This window comes from Podarcis tiliguerta (assembly GCF_965153285.1).
Source record: "Podarcis tiliguerta genome assembly, chromosome: 16".
Taxonomy (NCBI): domain Eukaryota; kingdom Metazoa; phylum Chordata; class Lepidosauria; order Squamata; family Lacertidae; genus Podarcis; species Podarcis tiliguerta.
In genome coordinates this window covers 36,850,229-36,869,078 of record NC_139549.1, presented here as the reverse complement: position 1 = coordinate 36,869,078, position 18,850 = coordinate 36,850,229, and the positions used below count along the sequence as shown (strand labels likewise).

Sequence of the window (18,850 nt, the reverse complement as noted above, 5' to 3'; positions counted from 1 at the left end):
TCGCCCGTGAACCAGACCATGACACTCTGAAGCTCATTCCAACCCTGCTTCTATTTCAACTGTTGCCTTCTCAAGCTGCCTCATCTCAGACTTTGCCATTCCCTTTATGTTCTGTCCCTTCTCTTTCATCTTTAAACAAGATGGTGTGTGTGTGTGTGTTATTTTATTTTTTGAATTTCATACCTCAACTGGACTGACATTGACTCGAGTGGCACTTTGAAAAACTTCCCTTGGCAGATTATTACTATTATTAAATATTTTTAAAAGAATGCATTTGAAGCATGACGAAGAGCATAGATTGCTATCTTCAGTAGATTTCCCTCTCATGTTAACAACTGAAATGTCAGGCGTAGTGTTGAGGGAGCTGATTGGCAGGCAGTGGTGAAGGATTCGGAGAAGGGTGTTCTTAATTTTCAGAGCTGTTCCGATTTTCAGGATGTGGAAGCTCTCTTGTTATCTCTGGACACACACCTATAAAGCACATATAGTAGGGATTGCCAACCTTTCACACATGGGCACCAGTGCTTTCCATGGAAGGTCCATGAAAGGTCTCTGTAAATAAGTCCTCAAAAATCTATGCTGCTTGGTTTCTGCTTGCATCGTCTCACCAGTGGAAGCCTTGGATCAGACACTTGTTCTCCTTACCATTCTGAGCAGAAGAGAGGTGGAAAGAGCTTTTTCCCGTAAGTGAGCATGGCAGTGGCTGATTTAATTGCCTCCCTCCTCCCCGCCCCCTTGATTAATTGGGGAGAAAATCTACACCACTTTATGCTCCTCTGTGCTCTTTTAGATGTGGCAGCCATTTGGTGCAGCACCACAAAGATCACTTTGGCAGCCATTTTGTGACTGGCATCCACAGCACTTCTGCAAAATTCCACATGTGCCTGCTGGCCCTACAAGGTTGATGGCCCAGCCTGTGGTGCCCTCTTTGTCCTGTTCTGCCGGGTCTTTGGGGCTCAGCAGAGGAGTTGAGGTAACAAAGCAGGTCAAGTCAGCTCTGGACGCAGGTCATCAAAGTCCAGACAAGTCTCTCTAAGCACGTCATGAGCCTGGGCAGTCCCAGTGGGTCCTGCTGGCTGAGACTTGCCTCAACCAAGCACTGGGGCTACCCAAGGCTTTGTCTATGCAGTAGTTGGCCCTGTGTCCTTGAGGCTGTGGTGACTTCAAGGCCCCATGTCTGATTCGGCAGGATGAGGATGTCATTGGGAACTCACCATCCAAGCCCAAGGATGGTGGGAAAGCCAAGAGGAAGGGTGGAACCATAACTTTCCTGATTTCTGTATTTCACATTTCCAGGCATGTTTAAGCTTTCTTGACATTCTTGCTCCCCCCTCCTCCTCTTCTTCTTCTTCTTCTTCTTCTTCTTCTTCTTCTTCTTCTTCTTCTTCTTCTTCTTCATACAGGGATTCTCCAGGACAACAGCAGTCTGCGCCTCTTCCTCTTGATATGTGGTCTAAGAAGAGTCAAGGATCCTCTTTATTTAGTGGATGCTTTTGCAGGTTGGTACCCCCTTCCTTTCTCTTTCGCTTTGTAGCAAATGCAGGATTGGTTTTGATTTATGGTCTCTCTGTGCCGCTTTTCATTCAAAGGGATCCCAAAAAGGCTTCCAACGATAAATAACAATAGCATGATGGAATGTAATAGAACATCACAGATACAGCACAAAACATTTAGAATAATTAACAAATCGGTGAAACAATGACACTCTGTTAAACCGTGTTAACAAAGCAACAACTAAAAAATAAATTCAGGTAAATAGCTGTGTTGATCTGACGCAGTCGGAAGGGGGGGGGGGGGATAAATAATAAATTGTCCAGTGGGACCTTATAGACCAGCTAAGTTTGTTTTGGTATAAGCTTTCGTGTTTCTCTGTCTTGTGATTCCTGATGTCAGATTTATGTCCATTTATCCTTTGGTGTAGGGTTTGGCCTGTTTAGCCAATACAGAGAGCTGAAGGGCACTGTTGGCATTTGATGACATACCCAATGTTAGAAGATGTTAAATAGGCCCGAGATAGTCTGGTGCTACTGGACAATTCTTTATTTTATTATAACTAAAAAAATAAGCTAAACATCACAAAGCAAAATTCATGTTCTATCATTAACAAATCAATACATGTTTACAATCTACAAAGCAATATTAACATTAACAAAGCAGCAGCCAAAAAACAAACTAAGCACTGTTAAGTCCACACATACACTCTCCACACCCTCGTGACTCATAATCTTTCCCTCTATTCAGTCCATTAAAGAGACACATACACATAATATTCATGGCAGCAGCTCCCTTGTGAAAGGTTCCTTGGGCTGGAGGTGGAGCAGCGTCTCCTGATGGCAGAGTCTCTCCCACCCTCCACCCCCCCATAGTTCTTCCTCTGGAAACAGCTCCTTTATGAAGGCTCCTAAGGTGGGGGGAAGGGACGCGGGTGGCGCTGTGGGTAAAAGCCTCACCGCCTAGGGCTTGCTGATCGAAAGGTCGGTGGTTCGAATCCCCGCGGCGGGGTGCGCTCCCATCGTTCGGTCCCAGCGCCTGCCAACCTAGCAGTTCAAAAGCACCCCCGGGTGCAAGTGGATAAATAGGGACCGCTTACTAGCGGGAAGGTAAACGGCGTTCCGTGTGCTGCGCTGGCTCGCCAGATGCAGCTTGTCACGCTGGCCATGTGACCCGGAAGTGTCTGCGGACAGCGCTGGCCCCCGGCCTCTTTGAGTGAGATGGGCGCACAACCCTAGAGTCTGTCAAGACTGGCCCGTACAGGCAGGGGTACCTTTACCTTTAAGGTGGGGGGGCAAGGCAGGTGGGAAAAGCCATTACCTGCTGGACAGCACCGAATCTTTCTCCCCTCCCCTTGATAGTCCCACTTGGCTCAGTACTTCCTGCCCCAGCCCCTCTCCAACCTGATGTCCTCCTGAGGTTGATGGACTGCCATCAGCCCAAAGCAGTCTGCTAGCTGGGTGCAGTGGGATCTGGAGCCTTGGGATCTTGGAGGGCGCCAAGTTGGGGGAAGGCTGACACAATGAGAAATGAGGCCCAAGCCATCAGGTTGGGTAAGGCCATGGAATATTTTTTTAAAGGAAAGGTCAATAAGTCTGTACTGAACACAGAATCAGGGGCAGGCACTGGATGACAGTGTGTTTGTGTGTGTGTGTGTGTGTGTGAGAGAGAGAGAGAGAGAGAGAGAGAGAGAGAGAGAGAGAGAGAGTTGGAGCGGAAAGGCTTCAGGGAGACGGCTCTGAGCACAAGCATTTACACTTGTACTGAAGAGAAACCACGTAAGTGACAAGGCTTTGGAACTGACCCTCAGCAACAGAACATTGATTAAGCAATGAATTTAATCATCAGACTAATCCAGGCTCTCTGCGCTGAAGCTGAGCTGTAAATTCTGAACATGGGGTAGTAATCCACTTCGCTGCTACATAGGGCTGTCACCTGACTGAAGAAATCTTAGCAGGCTGATTGTGTGAGGTTCAGTCAATTAATTGGCCAGATGTTCATACTTTTGCAGATGAAGGAAGCAGAACCACTGGGGTGTGTGTGTGTGGAGAGGCATAGATCATGTGTGTGCTTGTCACCACGGACAGCATCCAGGAAGAGATGTTCCCACATATGAGTGTGAGACAGGAGGGAGGATGCCTCTGCTAGCACTATACTAAAATAAGTAACATAACAACTTGTTTATTAATTTATTGGGACAGAACATTTTTCTTCAGAACTAGCAACCTCGTGCCTGGTGTTGCTTAGGAATTCTTAAGGGACAAAAAAAAATATATCGGTGTGGTTTTGCAATCTGGTTTTAAATCAGTGCAGTTTTGAAAGGTTCAGTCCTCCATCTTGATTCAAAATGGCATCCAATTTTATCCAAGCATAGATGAAAACTTGCTTCTTGAACCCAGGAAGCATAATGCAAAATACCAACTCTTATGAGATGTCCAAATGCATAAAGCAAACGAGCAAACAATTTTCCAAAATATATGGTAGACTGTTGTTTTATTCACATGCAGCTTTGATTGATTGAATAATTCATTAAGATGCATATGATTTGATCAAGTAAGATTTCTTTAACTGAGCTACAGGAGGGCCAGAATACCATGGCTAGGAGAGAGAGCAAGTAGGTCCAGTATCTGAAGGAGCTCTGCACAATGTAGGGCAGTTGGAAAAATCACAATGTCTTGGCCTCAGTCCCCCAGCTGTGAATTGGGCATAATGGCTGTCGGGTTTGCCGGAATGATTGATACATCAGCACAACAGTGTTTGCGAAGAGCTTTCCAGTATCGCGTCTGCTATGGAAATGCAGAGTTCAGTTCCTGTTATCCTGACCAGTGCTTCTGTGTTCATTGACTTTTCACGAGTGCCTCCCTCCAGAAACAGCAAAATAACTTTGTGGTTGATTAATTAATTAATTTTAAGCCTGCTGCCCAGTAGGTTGTGGGCACCTTCCTTTTTTTTATTAATGAATCAAAATTTGCATAAACCAATTAACTGATGGATTGCCTGAGTTTCTCTTTACAATGCCCTAACCAGAACAATATGATGCTTATTTTCCTGTAACCAGAACTCTCTCCTGTTGTTTGATAGAATGGCACCGAGAGGAGCCCAGCACACACCTGATTATAATTGGACCCGCAGTAAGTTTCCCTGCTTTCTTTGTAAGCATTCTTTCTAAATATAAATTCTTTGCGTGAATTTGTTTTCATGTGCTATGGCAGGCAGGTGCTGTTAAGTCTATAGCCCCCCACTGAGAAGGAGTCATCCCTCAAAACTGCTGTGTGGGGATTCCACCTGAATGTCTTGCTAGATTATGCCCCATGGGTCAGATCTGTCTGCCTTTAAGGTCACACTAAACCAAGGATTGCCAACCTGGTGCTCGTACGTGCCAGTGTGCCCACTTGTACCTCCTATGGCACCCGCATAAGGTCTCAGCAGGTATCCCCTCAAAAACCCATAATGTTCCTTCTACTCACTTCCAGTTTGCACAATTGTATTTTTTGTTTTTTAGGCCATCTGAAAATGTTAGAGTAAAATATAACCCACTAAACTGCCTCTGCTCCTCATAGAATTTCTGTTTTTAAAAGTTATATAAAAAAAGGTTTAGTGTTTGTTGGTGTGGAGTGGGGGTAGGATAGCCACAACAAACCCAAAATCACCTGATGCAATCTCTGCCTTTCACGGTGTGGAATTCTCCTTCAATCAGCTTGACGAAGCGGCTGCCCAAACACAAATGAAGACACAACACATAGGCTAATAACTGTTAAATCATATGTAATAGAATATCATTCAGAAGGTAGAAATGAATCTATTGGAGTTCATATATGCAGTGTAACAGACTAGTGGCGCAGAACATCAAGCCATGTGTTCAAGATAGGCATCAAAAGGTCAGTCTCACAATGGTTATTCAAAGGTTTCAACGAAAGACGACTCAAACGTCTAAAAAGTAAGGTTTTCGCAAATGTTTTTCAAAAGTTCCAACGGAGGACGTCCCAAAAGTCTCAAGGACAGTGTTTCCAGAATGGTACTACTGTTTCGTGATAGTCTTCACCAGCTGAAAATACAAAGCATACAACCAATGAATGATAACAGAACTGAGAGCCAGTGTGGTGTAGTGGTTAAGAGTGATAGACTTGTAATCTGGGGAACCGGGTTCGCGTCTCTGCTCCTCCACATGCAGCTGCTGGGTGACCTTGGGCCAGTCACACTTCTTTGAAGTCTCACAGCCCCACTCACCTCACAGAGTGTTTGTTGTGGGGGAGGAAGGGAAAGGAGAATGTTAGCCGCTTTGAGACTCCTTCAGGTAGTGATAAAGCGGGATATCAAATCCAAACTCTTCTACTTGCATACACATTGTATATTGAAACAGAATATACAAAACAAGTTTGTTAACCTGTGGGACTCATTGCCCTTGGATGTTCCGAGTGCCAGTAACATCACTGAGTCCGCAAAAAGACCAAGCCACACGCTCACACATGACAAATTTTTATTTTGTAGTTTAAAAGCAAATGCAACAGTCCCAAACCGGATTGGAACCACAAGGCAGAGAGAGAGAGAGAGAGAGAGAGAGAGAGAGAGAGAACATTTCATTTGTGCTGTTTCCTGTTTTAAAAATCAGACTCCCCCGTCCCCAGCTGCAGTTTGGCTCCATCTGGGCTGTTTGCTCTTTTGAAGTGTAGATCGTCCTTCTTGACCTCTGTACCAAGCAGGATCAAACATGTCCTATGACTGCTACCAACAGCTCATCTCTGTGTTCTGGCTATTTTGAAGCCATTCCTGCCGGTCTTGCGTTTGCACATAATTAACAGATGTCAGCTGGTAGCAAACGACTGAGATTTCTGTCTGGCAAGAGTCTGCACAGAATTCCAGCTGACAATGGAAGTGGCAGGGGAGATACGCCCCCGGTAAAACAGATTTACTGGAATCCAGCGAGAAACTTTGCAGTGCTAAGAAAGTTTGAAGTCGAGAGCAGTGGGGTGGGCAGAGAAGTAATGGAAAACAAATGCCCTTCAGGTTAAATTCTCCAGGGTAGGTTCTCCAATGCAGCAACTAATATCAGAGTTAATTCCCCCCCCCCGGGGGGGGGATGTAAGGGGGCAGAAGAGGGAATTCTTTATATCAATAATATAATTTTATATACAGTGGTACCTCTGGTACGTTCTGGACCCCTGTTCACATCCAGAAGCGAACACAACCCACGTCCGCGGGTCGCGATTTGCCGCTTCCGCGCATGCGTGTGACGTCATTTTGACCTGCGCATGTGCAAGCGGCGAAACCCGGTAGTAACATGCTCCGTTGCTTCCGGGTTGCCGCAGCACGCAACCCAAAAATACTTATCCCGAAGCTACTTCAACCCGAAGTGTGACTGTATACTCAAGCACTCTGATGACAAATTCTCAATAGGCCAAATCCTGTGCGGTATATTTCGACACGGGCCGAGTGTGTTTCCACACAAAGATCTCCCCCAATTATGGTTTGCATTTCTATATATGAAATTCTGTGATTGTTTTTAATTGCAGAGGCTTTCTTTTTAAAAACAAATAAATGTGAAGTCGCTTCGAGATATTTCATGGGAAGCGATGTAATAAAATGGGATTACATAAATAAATAAACTGATAGGCTCCCCCCACCCCCACCCCTAATAAAACATCAAAGTAAAGGAAGACGGTTTTCCAGGCCAAGTTTGCATTGATGGCCACATTAAAGAAGAATAATTTGTTTATCCAGGATGGTTGTTTGCAACTGGAGGGTGAGGGCTTGAAGTGAATCGTTTTGCCCTCCTCTTCTGAAGTTTTGCGTTTAAGAGAGCCCACGCCTATTGATTTGTCATGTTTGGTCATGTTTCTTTGAATGCCGTATTAGGCCACTGATACGATTTGTGCCTTCCAGTCTCCTGCCACATTAGGAAGAGCACTCTCTGCTTCTGAATCTGGCAACGCTGCCTGCCATGGAAGGGTTTGGAGAGGGAAACCCAGCTGCTTGTGGACATTCATAGGAAGCTGCCTTACATTGCTCTATATAGCTCAGTATTGCCTACACAAACTGGCAGCAGCTCTCCAGGGTTTCTGGCAGGGATGCTCTCTCCGCCCTACCTGGAGATGCCAGGGACTGAACCTGGGGCCTTCTGCTTACAAGACAGAAGCTCTACCCCTGAGCCGTGGCACTTCCCCAGGATGGTGGTGTTCATGTTGCTTATTCATTTAAAAGTAAAGGGACCCCTGACCATTAGGTCTAGTCGTGGCCGACTCAGGGGTTGCGGCGCTCATCTCGCTTTATTGGCCGAGAGAGCCAGCGTACAGCTTCTGGGTCATGTGGCCAGCATGACTAAGCCACTTCTGGCGAACCAGAGCAGTGCACGGAAACGCCATTTACCTTCCCGCCAGAGTGGTACCTATTTATCTACTTGCACTTTGACGTGCTTTCGAACTGCTAGGTTGGCAGGAGCAGGGACTGAGCAATGGGAGCTCACCCCATCGTGGGGATTCGAACCTCCGACCTTCTGATCGGCAAGTCCTAGGCTCAGTGGTTTAACCCACAGTGCCACCCGCGTCCCTGGAGCTTATTCATTTACATACTGCTTAATTGCCAAGGTGGCTTCTAAGATCAAAGCATTTAGAGCAGGAAAACAACTCAGTCAAAACATTAAACATCCACACTTTAAAATGTGCAGTAAAACAAGCCAGTTGAAACAGAAGGTCCCAGTCCACTTGGCGGAGCTCAGGATTCTAGTTTAAAAAGAAAAGTGGATCTCGCAAGCCTGCTCACGCTTGCTCCCATCCACTGGGGAGTTAGGATACAGGGTGCTTCTAAATACCAGTTTCTGGAAACCATCAGAGGGGAGAGACATTCTCTTGTGCTCATCAGGTCCAGTTTGCATGCATATGGTTGGCCACTGCGAGAACAGGGCTTTTCTTACATTCTCAGGTTCTTTCTCCCTTCAGCGTCTGTTTTGGATACAAGAGTTTGCATGTATTTATTCTTATGTAAACACACACACACCATATCTTCCTGGGTATATCAACCCCGCTTGCAAGGTTTGGCAGTCTGATAGCCTGGAAACTGCACTGTTCGCCCCCTTCTGTCATTTATTCCCCCTGCCCTCCCCAGCCCTGAAACATCTCTGATGCAAAACGAATGCAATTTCCCCTCTCTTATTAACTTGTCTCTTAGAACCTTCAGCTCCTATATTTTCATTAGAACATTGAGTTGTCTTATTACCTTCCTGCTTTTCATTGTGCTGGTTATTTTTCTTTCTTTCTTTTTAATCTCTGTTTCTTTCCACTCTGATACACTGCAAGATTTGAAAGCGAACTGGGGTGGAAGAGAAAATTGGGAGCAGGTATAATGTGGTTTGCGTTTCCGATGCCTTCAGATGCAGCCTGTGAAAGATTTCAGGCACTTCACTTTACATCTGCTTCACTTTCCCCAGAAACAAACAGGCGCGTCCCACCTTAGCCCCACAAATTTGGGAAATTTCTCAAAACGTTTATATATCCTAAAGTTTAAGTGCACACCTGCTTTTTCCTTTCCTTTTTTGGGGGAAAGTTTCTGAAAATTCTTAAACTGCAGCAGCACAGGGATTGGTAAAAAAAGAAAGAACCCAAACCAAGTGAAACAGCTTTGTAGTGGATGAGATTATTTACTTATTTGTAAGGCATTTCTGCATGGTGATTTGACTCTGCCAAGACATTTTGTGACTATTAAACACCAATGTTGTTCAAGAGAGCATCTGCAACAGAAGAAACAGGCTTTGAAACCCTATCTAAATGAAACTTAAACACATTAAAACCTTGGTGGAACAAGAATGTCTTGGGCTGCATTCCTGGGGGGGGCCATAGGATGAAGAAGTAGACGAAGAGTTTGGATTTGATATCCCACTTTATCACTACCTGAAGAAGTCTCAAAGTAGCTAACATTCTCCTTTCCCTTCCTCCCCCACAACAAACACTCTGTGAGGTGAGTGGGGCTGAGAGACTTCAGAGAAGTGTGACTAGCCCAAGGTCACCCAGCAGCTGCATGTGGAGTAGCGGAGACGCGAACCCAGTTCACCAGATTACAAGTCCACCGCCCTTAACCACTACACCACACTGGCACAGCCAGATGAATCAGTTCCTGTGCTCCCCAAGGCCCATGGGATCTCCCCAGGGAAGGAGAGAGAGAGAGCCACCATCTTGGAGGCAAATCTCACCTCCCTTTGCTTCTTCAGTGAGACACTGGATAGGTTCACAGCCAGTGTTCACCCAGTGTAGAACAGGGTAGAAAGGAAATTACATGCCAGTGTTGGAGGTGCTGGGAAATACGAGCTCCCCCATTTCCTCCCACACCACCCTGGAGCACTAAATGTCTGTTAGAGATGGGTACAAACGAAATAGGAAGGGACGCGGGTGGCGCTGTGGGTTAAACCACTGAGCCTAGGACTTGCTGATCAGAAGGTCGGCGGTTTGAATCCCCGCAACGGGGTGAGCTCCCGTTGCTCAGTCCCTGCTCCTGCCAACCTAGCAGTTCGAAAGCACGTCAAAGTGCAAGTAGATCAATAGGTACCGCTCTGGTGGGAAGGTAAACGGCGTTTCCGTGCACTGCTCTGGTTCGCCAGAAGCGGCTTAGTCATGCTGGCCACATGACCTGGAAGCTGTATGCCAGCTCCCTCAGCCAATAAAGCGAGATGAGCACCTCAACCCCAGAGTCGGCCACGACTGGACTTAATGGTCAGGGGTCCCTTTACCTTTACCTTTACAAACGAAGTAAGAGGAAGCAGAAGAAATGCTTGTCAAATCTGAAAGTTCTTCACCTGTAGCTTTGGGAAGGGCAAGGCTCTCGCATCCAATTTTAGGCTAAACCCCTAGAGCTGACATAGTTTTGGGGGATTTTTAAGGCCAGAACAAAAAAGAGGGGGGGGGAGTGCCCTCCTCCCTGCCCCCTGCCAGCATGGGCCCAGCAGAACATTAAAAAAGGCAGATCCAGCCACCTTTGGTTGTCCTTGTCCACTGACTGTCAGGAGGTCCTACACACAAGTAGGAATCCGGCAGAGACACATGCCCTGCTGGCATGTTCTCTCACTCCTGGTCATTCGTTTAGGAGCTTCAAAAGCTTTCTCCTGCTCAAACATCTCACCGACTGATACCAAGAGGCATCATCACACTTCAGGATCAGCAGAGTAGAGGCAAAAAATGGGGTAGAGGAGTGAAGTAAATTTTACTTTTACACTTACGCATTCCACCAGACAAGTGAGAAGCAGTATCAGAGTTCAAGCACACCTTCAATCCAGGCAAAAACATTCAAGGAAGGTTCAAAGCAGAGCCAGAGATCTAGGCGTGTGGTGTGGGGAAAGTCCCAGGGGCCGGATGAAGGGGCCCGGAGGGCCACCTTCTGCCTGAGTCCTGAGGTTCCCCACCCCTGGTATCCAGCAAAACTGCAACCTCAGCCCATTAATATTTTCCCAATGTGGAGGATGATTTGCTATTCATAAGTTTCCTGTGTTTTATTTCCCCTGTCGTAGGTTGATCCACTGTTTGCAGAGGAAGTCAAAGAGAAAATTAAAAGGTAGGCTCCTAATTTGGAGATTTTTTTAAAAAATAAATAGAAAAATATATAGCTATATTTATTTCCCCCAAATTCTCATTGCAAACAAATCTCTTTCCATGTTGCTCAGATTTACTTGAGAAGCTTGATTCCTACTGAGACCTCCTATGTTCACTTCAGTTTGAGGTGGCGATTTTATTGAAGCATACATTTTCTGGCTCAGAATTATGAGTGTTAAGGGCTCGTAACATTCACATTGAATACAAGACAAGCATTATGACCCCATAATTCTTCTCTGGCTTGGATTTTCACCCAAGTTGGAAAAGGCAAACCAGGTTGCCAGCTGATAGATAACTCTAAAAAGAGCTCTGAAAAAGAGGCTTCTGAGCAAAATTAGCCATTTATAATCCAAAATTGAAATCCAAAATGTTTACGTTTCAATTTATGGTGGGGGAGCTGCAGGGGAGGTTGGGAACATTTCAGGAGAAGAGGGATTAATCCTGTCTTGCTGCTACATTGGAAGGTGTGTGTGTGTTAAGTACTTGTTTATTTTGATATAGCACCACCAAAGTATGTGGCACATTTTATGTAGATGTTCTTGAATTTATGGGGAGGGGCCACAGATTAGTGCTAGAGCATCTGCTTTGTGCACAGAAATCCCCAGGTTTCATCCCCAGCTCAGCCTTAAATCTTTCTGCCATCCAATATCTCCAGACGACTCTGAAGTCCAGTGTCTGGAGGCCAACTAACAGACCGAACCATCTTTGCTTGGTAGGGCGGATGGGGTGCATTTGCTCCAGGAGATCTCTCAAGAAGACCTGCACGCTCTTGTGAAAAAATGCTTTGCCGTTGTCAACAGTTCCATTTCGGAGGGGATGTCGGCCACAATCTTAGAGGTAATTGCATCTGAACATTGACCTTCATGTTGAACGTTCCCTTGCTCGGCTGGTTTGAAATCTCCATCAGCTTCCCTGTCTGCCTTTCAAAGCCCGCAAAACACAAGGGCTTTCTCTAAAACATTATGCAGGAACAGTTAGCAACTCACAGTTTCAGCCGGCCTGTGAAATTAACAAATGCTCAGCGGGTGAGGAATGGGAAGCTGTGGCCTTCGTCTTGTTGTTTGTCAGTCTCAATCTAAATCGTCAGGAGCGATGGGAGCTGTTGTCCAGCAATATTTAGAGCAGGCATAGGCAAACTTGGCCCTCCAGCTGTTTTGGGACTACAACTCCCATCATCCCTAGCTAACAGGACCAGTGGCCAGGGATGGTGGGAGTTGTAGTCCCGAAACATCTGGAGGGTCAAGTTTGCCTATGCCTGATGTAGAGAGACAACCTCCTTCCTTATAGTCCATCTCAGGTGCCAAGATCAGCAGAGGGGGCCCTCAGAAGTCCAGGGGGTGGCTACAACCTAGGACAGAGCCTTCTCTGTGGCATCCCCAAAATTGTGACATTCCCTCTGTGTATAGATGCACCTGGCATCTTCATGATGTAGCTTTTGTTGGATGCTGAAGACACACCACTTTACCCTGGCATTTGACATCAGAGAGAGAGAGAGGGAGAGAGAAATGAACCTACCCCGTTTTCTTGACAAAGATTTCTTTTAACTGATTTATTTGTAACTCACCCCAGTAAAAAGTAATGGACCCCTGACCATTAGGTCCAGTCGCAGACGACTCTGGGGTTGCTGCACTCATCTCGCTTTATTGGCCGAGGGAGCCGGCATACAGCTTCCAGGTCATGTGGCCAGCATGACTAAGCCACTTCTGGCGAAGCAGAGCAGCACATGGAAACGCTGTTTACCTTCCCGCCGGAGCAGTACCTATTTATCTACTTGCACTTTTGACATGCTTTTGAACTACTAGATTGGCAGGAGCAGGGACCGAGCAACGGAAGCTCACCCCGTTGCAGGGATTCGAACCGCCGACCTTCTGATCGTCAAGTCCTAGGCTCTGTGGTTTAACCCACAGCGCCACCCGCGCCCCATACTCACCCCAGTAACCTCATTCAAATTTGGGGCTCGCAAAATCAACAGGCCTCCCCTGTCCCAAAATTGTAGAGTTGGAAGGGATCCCAAGGTTCACCTAGTCCAATCTTCTGCACTGCAATCATCACAGCTAATGCATCCATGACAGTTGGCCATCCAATCTCTGTTCAGCCTTCCAAGGGAGTCCATTCCACTATTAAACAGCTCTTGCCGTCAGTGAAGACACAGTGTTGGGTGCGGGGCCAGCAAGCAATTCTACTTGTGTGTCATAATGCCTGAACAATGCTTGTTATGTGTAATATTTCTACATCTATATTTACATAATAGTGGCCATGCTTTGCGTGATTTATTTTGGCTTGACTTTTCCTCTCTGCTGCCCTGTTTTAGTAACAGTCTTCTGCCCTGTTTTCGTAAGCAGAGCCCCGCCTTGCTTTCTTGATAATCCTATCGCTATTTATTTTTTTATCATCTTACTGTAGCGACGGACAGAAGCAAGGAATTCTTCCGTAATAAGAATTCACAGCAGCTCTCTTGGGAGAGTGAGCGTCCCAGCTTTTCAAGAAAAGAGGAGTTTCTAGGCCTCACAATGATAGCAAGTCACAGTCACAAAGTAGGGTTGGTCCTAAAAAATGCCAAAGGCTACTGTAAAAAGACGCGGGTGGCGCTGTGGGTTAAAGCCTCAGTGCCTAGGGCTTGCCGATCGAAAGGTCGGTGGTTCGAATCCCCGCAGCAGGGGTGCGCTCCCGCTGTTCGGTCCCAGCGCCTGCCAACCTAGCAGTTCGAAAGCACCCATGGGTGCAAGTAGATAAATAGGGACCGCTTACTAGCGGGAAGGTAAACGGCGTTTCCGTGTGCGGCTCTGGCTCGCCAGAGCAGCGATGTCACGCTGGCCACGTGACCCGGAAGTGTCTCCGGACAGCGCTGGCCCCCGGCCTCTTGAGTGAGATGGGCGCACAACCCTAGAGTCTGTCAAGACTGGCCCGTACGGGCAGGGGTACCTTTACCTTTTACTGTAAAAAGATGTGTCTTCAGCAGAAGCTGGAAACTACAAATCTGCATAGTGAAAGGCCAGGAACAGGTCTGTGGGGAAGGAGGTCCACAACTTAGTGGCAGGAGCAAACCAGCAGTAAATCACACTGAGCAAGTGGGAGTTAACTCTTTATTATCAGAAACAGGATCTGCATAAGAATGTCAGGCCTAATGAGCACAGCAACTCTTCTTTGGTAGGTCTTGCCCATATGAGGCAGTTGCAGAGGCTGAAGATCCGCCCCTTCCCACAGCTGTCTAATTCTCCTCCTTTCCTGTGTTTCCCCCAAGCAATCTGAGACTACCTGCCAGCCTTTGCTCCTCCCACTTCATGCCTCTCCTGGTCCTGGGAGACCAGGGGGAAGGGAGGTTCTTGCAGCAGGAGGGGGAGACACCCTGGTTCCTCTCAACCTCTTGGCCTGCTTTCTGTCCTGCTTCTGCTTCTGGACTGCTCTATGCCACAGATTCTTCCTGCTCACTAAACCCTGTTACCTCTTCAGCTTCTGACACCTCCTCCTCCCAATCTTCTCTCTCTTCTCCCTCTGCCCATTCATTGTTGTCCCACCACCAAACCCCTGGCAATGGGCCTTCTCCCCTTGGCAGTTCCACAGCTGGTTCCTCCCACCACTCCTCTGTGTCCAACCATTCCATATCCCTTAGAGGTTGAGACAGAGAACACTTTCTCCCCGCCCAAAAAAAGAGAGATTTTGGAGCTTGGTGGAACAACCACAGGGTCTTCTTCCATCAGCCTTAGCACCCAAGAGGCTCTATAGGAATGGAGGTGTTTTTTTCGGGTATTTAGGGCTTTAAACACTAATGAAAGCACCTTGACTTACGCTTGAAGAGGAAAAAGTTTTTAAATTCAGGGGAAAAGAAAAAAGTGGGGTAGGGGGGAAAGAAGCAGAAATCTTCAGTTTATTTCAACACTTTCCTCTAATCAGCCTTCCAAAGGCCAAAGGGTCTCGAGGGTTCCTTACCTGAGAAGCTTGGAAATAAAATCTGGATCATCGTCGACAGGCCAGATCCCCTTGTGCTAAACTACCTTCCTCAGAAAAGAAGTGCAAAGCATTCATGCACGGAGTGGGAAGGGATGATGGAGAAAATCTGTACACAGAGTCCGAAACAGAACTTCCCCCATTCCATAAGGAAAATAATTACAGTACGTTCCTGTTGGATCGTGCCATGGTGCAATTTCTGGCCACGCTCCTGATTTCCAATCAAGCTTCGTTGGTCCAAAAGTGGTCCAGGTGCAAGAATGGCATTTTCTTGCCTACTCAAAGATTCATCAACAACCCTGACACCTTTCAACAGATCTTATCCATTGCTGGGTTGTCTCTCCAATCTGTTGCTGGGTCGAATTGGGCTGCAAAACCAGAAGGAGGGAGAGAATTTCTGCCTAGCCTTATTAAAAACAAACAGATAAATAAATCACCACCAGCTTCTCATTCACCTGCTAGTAAAGCCTTGAAATATAGGCACTTCAAAGTAGTAGTATCACACAATATTTCAGAATTTATTGGGGGCAGGGAGGAGGTGACTAATGTGTTCTATTTTGGCTAGATTTATTCATTCATTTCTAAGATTGTTATAAGGGACAATTTGGATCTGTCCCACTTGAGAGCCAGTGTGGTGTAGTGGTTAAGAGCGGTAGTCTCGTAATCTGGGGAAGTGGGTTCGCTTCTCCGCTCCTCCACATGCAGCTGCTGGGTGACCTTGGGCCAGTCACACTTCTTTGAAGTCTCCCAGCCCCACAGAGTGTTTGTTGTGGGGGAGGAAGGGAAAGGAGAATGTTAGCCGCTTTGAGACTCCTGAAGGGGAGTGAGAAAGCGGGATATCAAATCCAAACTCCTCCTCCTCCTCCTCCTCCTCCTCCTCCTCCTCCTCCTCTTCTTCTTCTTCTTCTTCTTCTTCTTCTTCTTCTTCCTTTTCTTTAGGGATCACCCTCCCTGAGGTAGGAAATTCATAAGTGGTGAAGCCGCCCATTTCTCAGGCCTTCTCATTACCATTTTGTGTTCTTTTTGGTAAAGGATTATTTTGTCCCTCTTTCCCATGGGCGATACTCTTGGCCCTGACAGTGAAGTAGCACCATCTGCCTAGAAAGGAAAGAGAAGATAGTTCTTGAACAACAGTGCTATTTTAATTAGGAGAAAAAACAGCAGCCCTACCTGAGATGGTCAACAGGAGGAATGACCATCTGTCAAAACCTTGTTTTCATTAACCAGGGCTGAAAAACTGCTCCAGAAAATGAAAGTGAAGCCTCAGACAGCGCTTGGACTCCACTGATTAAAAAAGTAAATTCAGGACCATCTTGTTCAGCCAACACTACTTCCGTGGGTGGATTTGAGCTATGAGGACGTCCAGCCTTCTATCAAGAAGGTTTGGTGGGCTCATAAGAAGAGCTCTGCTCATCTAGGACACTTCTTACAGTGGCCACCTCTCTTCTAAAAAAAAAAAAATTGTGGGTCACGTGCAAGTGGATCAGAAAAGCATGTTCATGGAAGCATAAATGTCAGCCAGGCAAAGAGACAGGTTTGTTTATCGTTGAGTCAGATCGGATCAGAAAAAACCTTCTTTGATAAATGGGGTGCAGCCAACCTAAGACTGAGAGTGAGCTATCTGCCTCCAGATTGTGTTTAAAGTGACTCACCACTCAGTTGGTTAGACCATGGTGCTGATAACACCAAGGTTGCAGGTTCGATCCCTATATGGACCAGCTGCATATTCCTGCATTGCAGGGGGTTGGACTAGATGATCCTCAGGGTCCCTTCCAACTCTACAGTTCTATGATTCTATGATTCTGAGATGCTGTTTCACAGATTCAAGGGGTTCCTGGTTCAAATTTTGATGGAAATGCACACTCAGAGGGGAAAGCGATTCCCCAAAGATTCCATCCCGCTTCTGTTATGTACCTTCACTTTCCTTGTTTTCAGTGCTATTTTTTCTAGAAAAAGAGGTGGCCGTACTCACCATTAACCCCTCTTTCTCTTAGAATGGCAATGGCGCCTGCCTGAAAGGTGCCAGAACTCACCTGAGAGGGGCTGGAACTGAGATCGGGCAAGTTCCTCCTGGAAAAAAAAGCCCTGCTTGTTTTATGCATATCCTTCATCACTCCCAAGTGTCTGTGCTGAAATTACCACTCACCCCATTCCCAGTTTTATGCTCCCCGTTGGAAGACTGAAAATTTGTTGGTGTCCCTGGCCCTCCCCGTCCAGGAAGAACCTAGACTCACAAATCTGGTTCTGCGAGAGGCTTTGATTTTCAGATCAGATCAGTGCATTAGGCGAGTGTCAGGTTACAGAAATCAAGAGCAAGTGCGAGAAAAGTTAAATGCATGGTGCTAAGGGTGAGCTAAAGCATTAATCCAACAAGCGCCACAGGGACGCGGGTGGCGCTGTGGGTAAAACCTCAGCCCCTAGGCCTTGCCGATCGTCAGGTCGGCGGTTCGAATCCCCGCGGCGAGGTGCGCTCCCGTTGCTCGGTCCCAGCGCCTGCCAACCTAGCAGCTCGAAAGCCCCCCGGGTGCAAGTAGATAAATAGGGACCGCTTACTAGCGGGAAGGTAAACGGTGTTTCCGTGTGCGGCTCTGGCTCGCCAGATGCAGCTTGTCACGCTGGCCACGTGACCCGGAAGTGTCTGCGGACAGCGCTGGCTCCTGGCCTATAGAGTGAGATGAGCGCACAACCCTAGAGTCTGTCAAGACTGGCCCGTATGGGCAGGGGTACCTTTACCTTTTAACAAGCGCCACATGCCCTCACCTTCCTTGTGAAGAGCCTTTTTCCTTGTGAAGAGCGGGTGCAGCAAGCGACTAGAGTCTCACCACTGTGCAATCCAGCAGACACCAATTCCAGTAGGTTGGCTAGGTGAGGTTTGTCCACTCCATCAGACATCTCTTAGGGCTGTAGAACAGACACCCCCTCCCCAACCCACTGGGAACCTAAAAGAAGTTTTTGCCTGGTTGCTCAGAAAGGGATCTGGCCCTCAAACTGAAAATAATACCTAGTCCAGCCTTAACGTCTCCCTTTGCTGAAAAGAATTCAGGCTGAGATGATGGCAGTTAGAACCATCACTGGAGCAAACGTCATAGAATCACCCTTCTCCCTTCCTAATAGTCATAGAAATCATGGAATTGCAGAGCCTGCAATGCCATTTGTGGCTGTTCTGGCTGCCTGAGAGTGAGCTATCTGCCTCCAGATTGTGTTTAAAGTGACTCGCCACATGAGATGCTGGTCCACAGATTCAAGGGGTTCCTGGTTCAAATTCTGATGGAAATGCACACTCAGAGAGGAAAGAGATTCCCCAAAGATTCCATCCCGCTTCTGTTATGTACCTTCACTTTCCTTGTTTTCAGTGCTATTTTTTCTAGAAAAAGAGGTGGCCGTACTCACCATTAACCCCTCTTTCTCTTAGAATGGCAATGGCGCCTGCCTGAAAGGTGCCAGAACTCACCTGAGAAGTGCTGAAACTGAGATCTGGCAAGTTCCTCCTGGAAAAAAAGCCCTGCTTGTTTTATGCAGCAAAGGGAAGATTCATAGGCAGTGAAAAAATGCTTGAGCAAAGTCCCTCTGCTTACTGGCAAACACGTTCCGTTGAAGTCAGTGGGGCTGACTTCTGCGTAGATAAGTTTAGCAGCACACTGTTAGCCAATTAATCAATGAAACAGAGCCGTTCTTCCCACTAATGTGTGTGCGCGCCAGTGTGCAGGCAAGCTCAAGTAATCCACTTTTTCTGTTTTCTACCCCTCCACCCCAAGAAAACCCCCAAACTTGTCATGCTTTCCTTCCGGGCCGATTACACCACGGGGAAATCACGTCCCCCCACGATAATGACAGTAATTAAAAGC

The 18,850-nt window shown here is 46.9% G+C and overlaps 1 protein-coding gene across 2 annotated transcripts in view; it reads left to right on the top strand.

Moving 5' to 3' along the window:
- Positions 1-18,850, top strand: part of GLT1D1 (glycosyltransferase 1 domain containing 1) — a 54,935-nt gene that overhangs the window by 29,479 nt on the left and 6,606 nt on the right. For both annotated transcript variants that reach the window (XM_083418352.1, XM_083418353.1), the window contains 4 exons: positions 1,404-1,499; positions 4,573-4,622; positions 10,979-11,022; positions 11,777-11,897. In XM_083418352.1, coding sequence (XP_083274478.1) covers positions 1,404-1,499; positions 4,573-4,622; positions 10,979-11,022; positions 11,777-11,897 — 311 coding nt within the window. The remainder of the gene's footprint in view (positions 1-1,403; positions 1,500-4,572; positions 4,623-10,978; positions 11,023-11,776; positions 11,898-18,850) is intronic.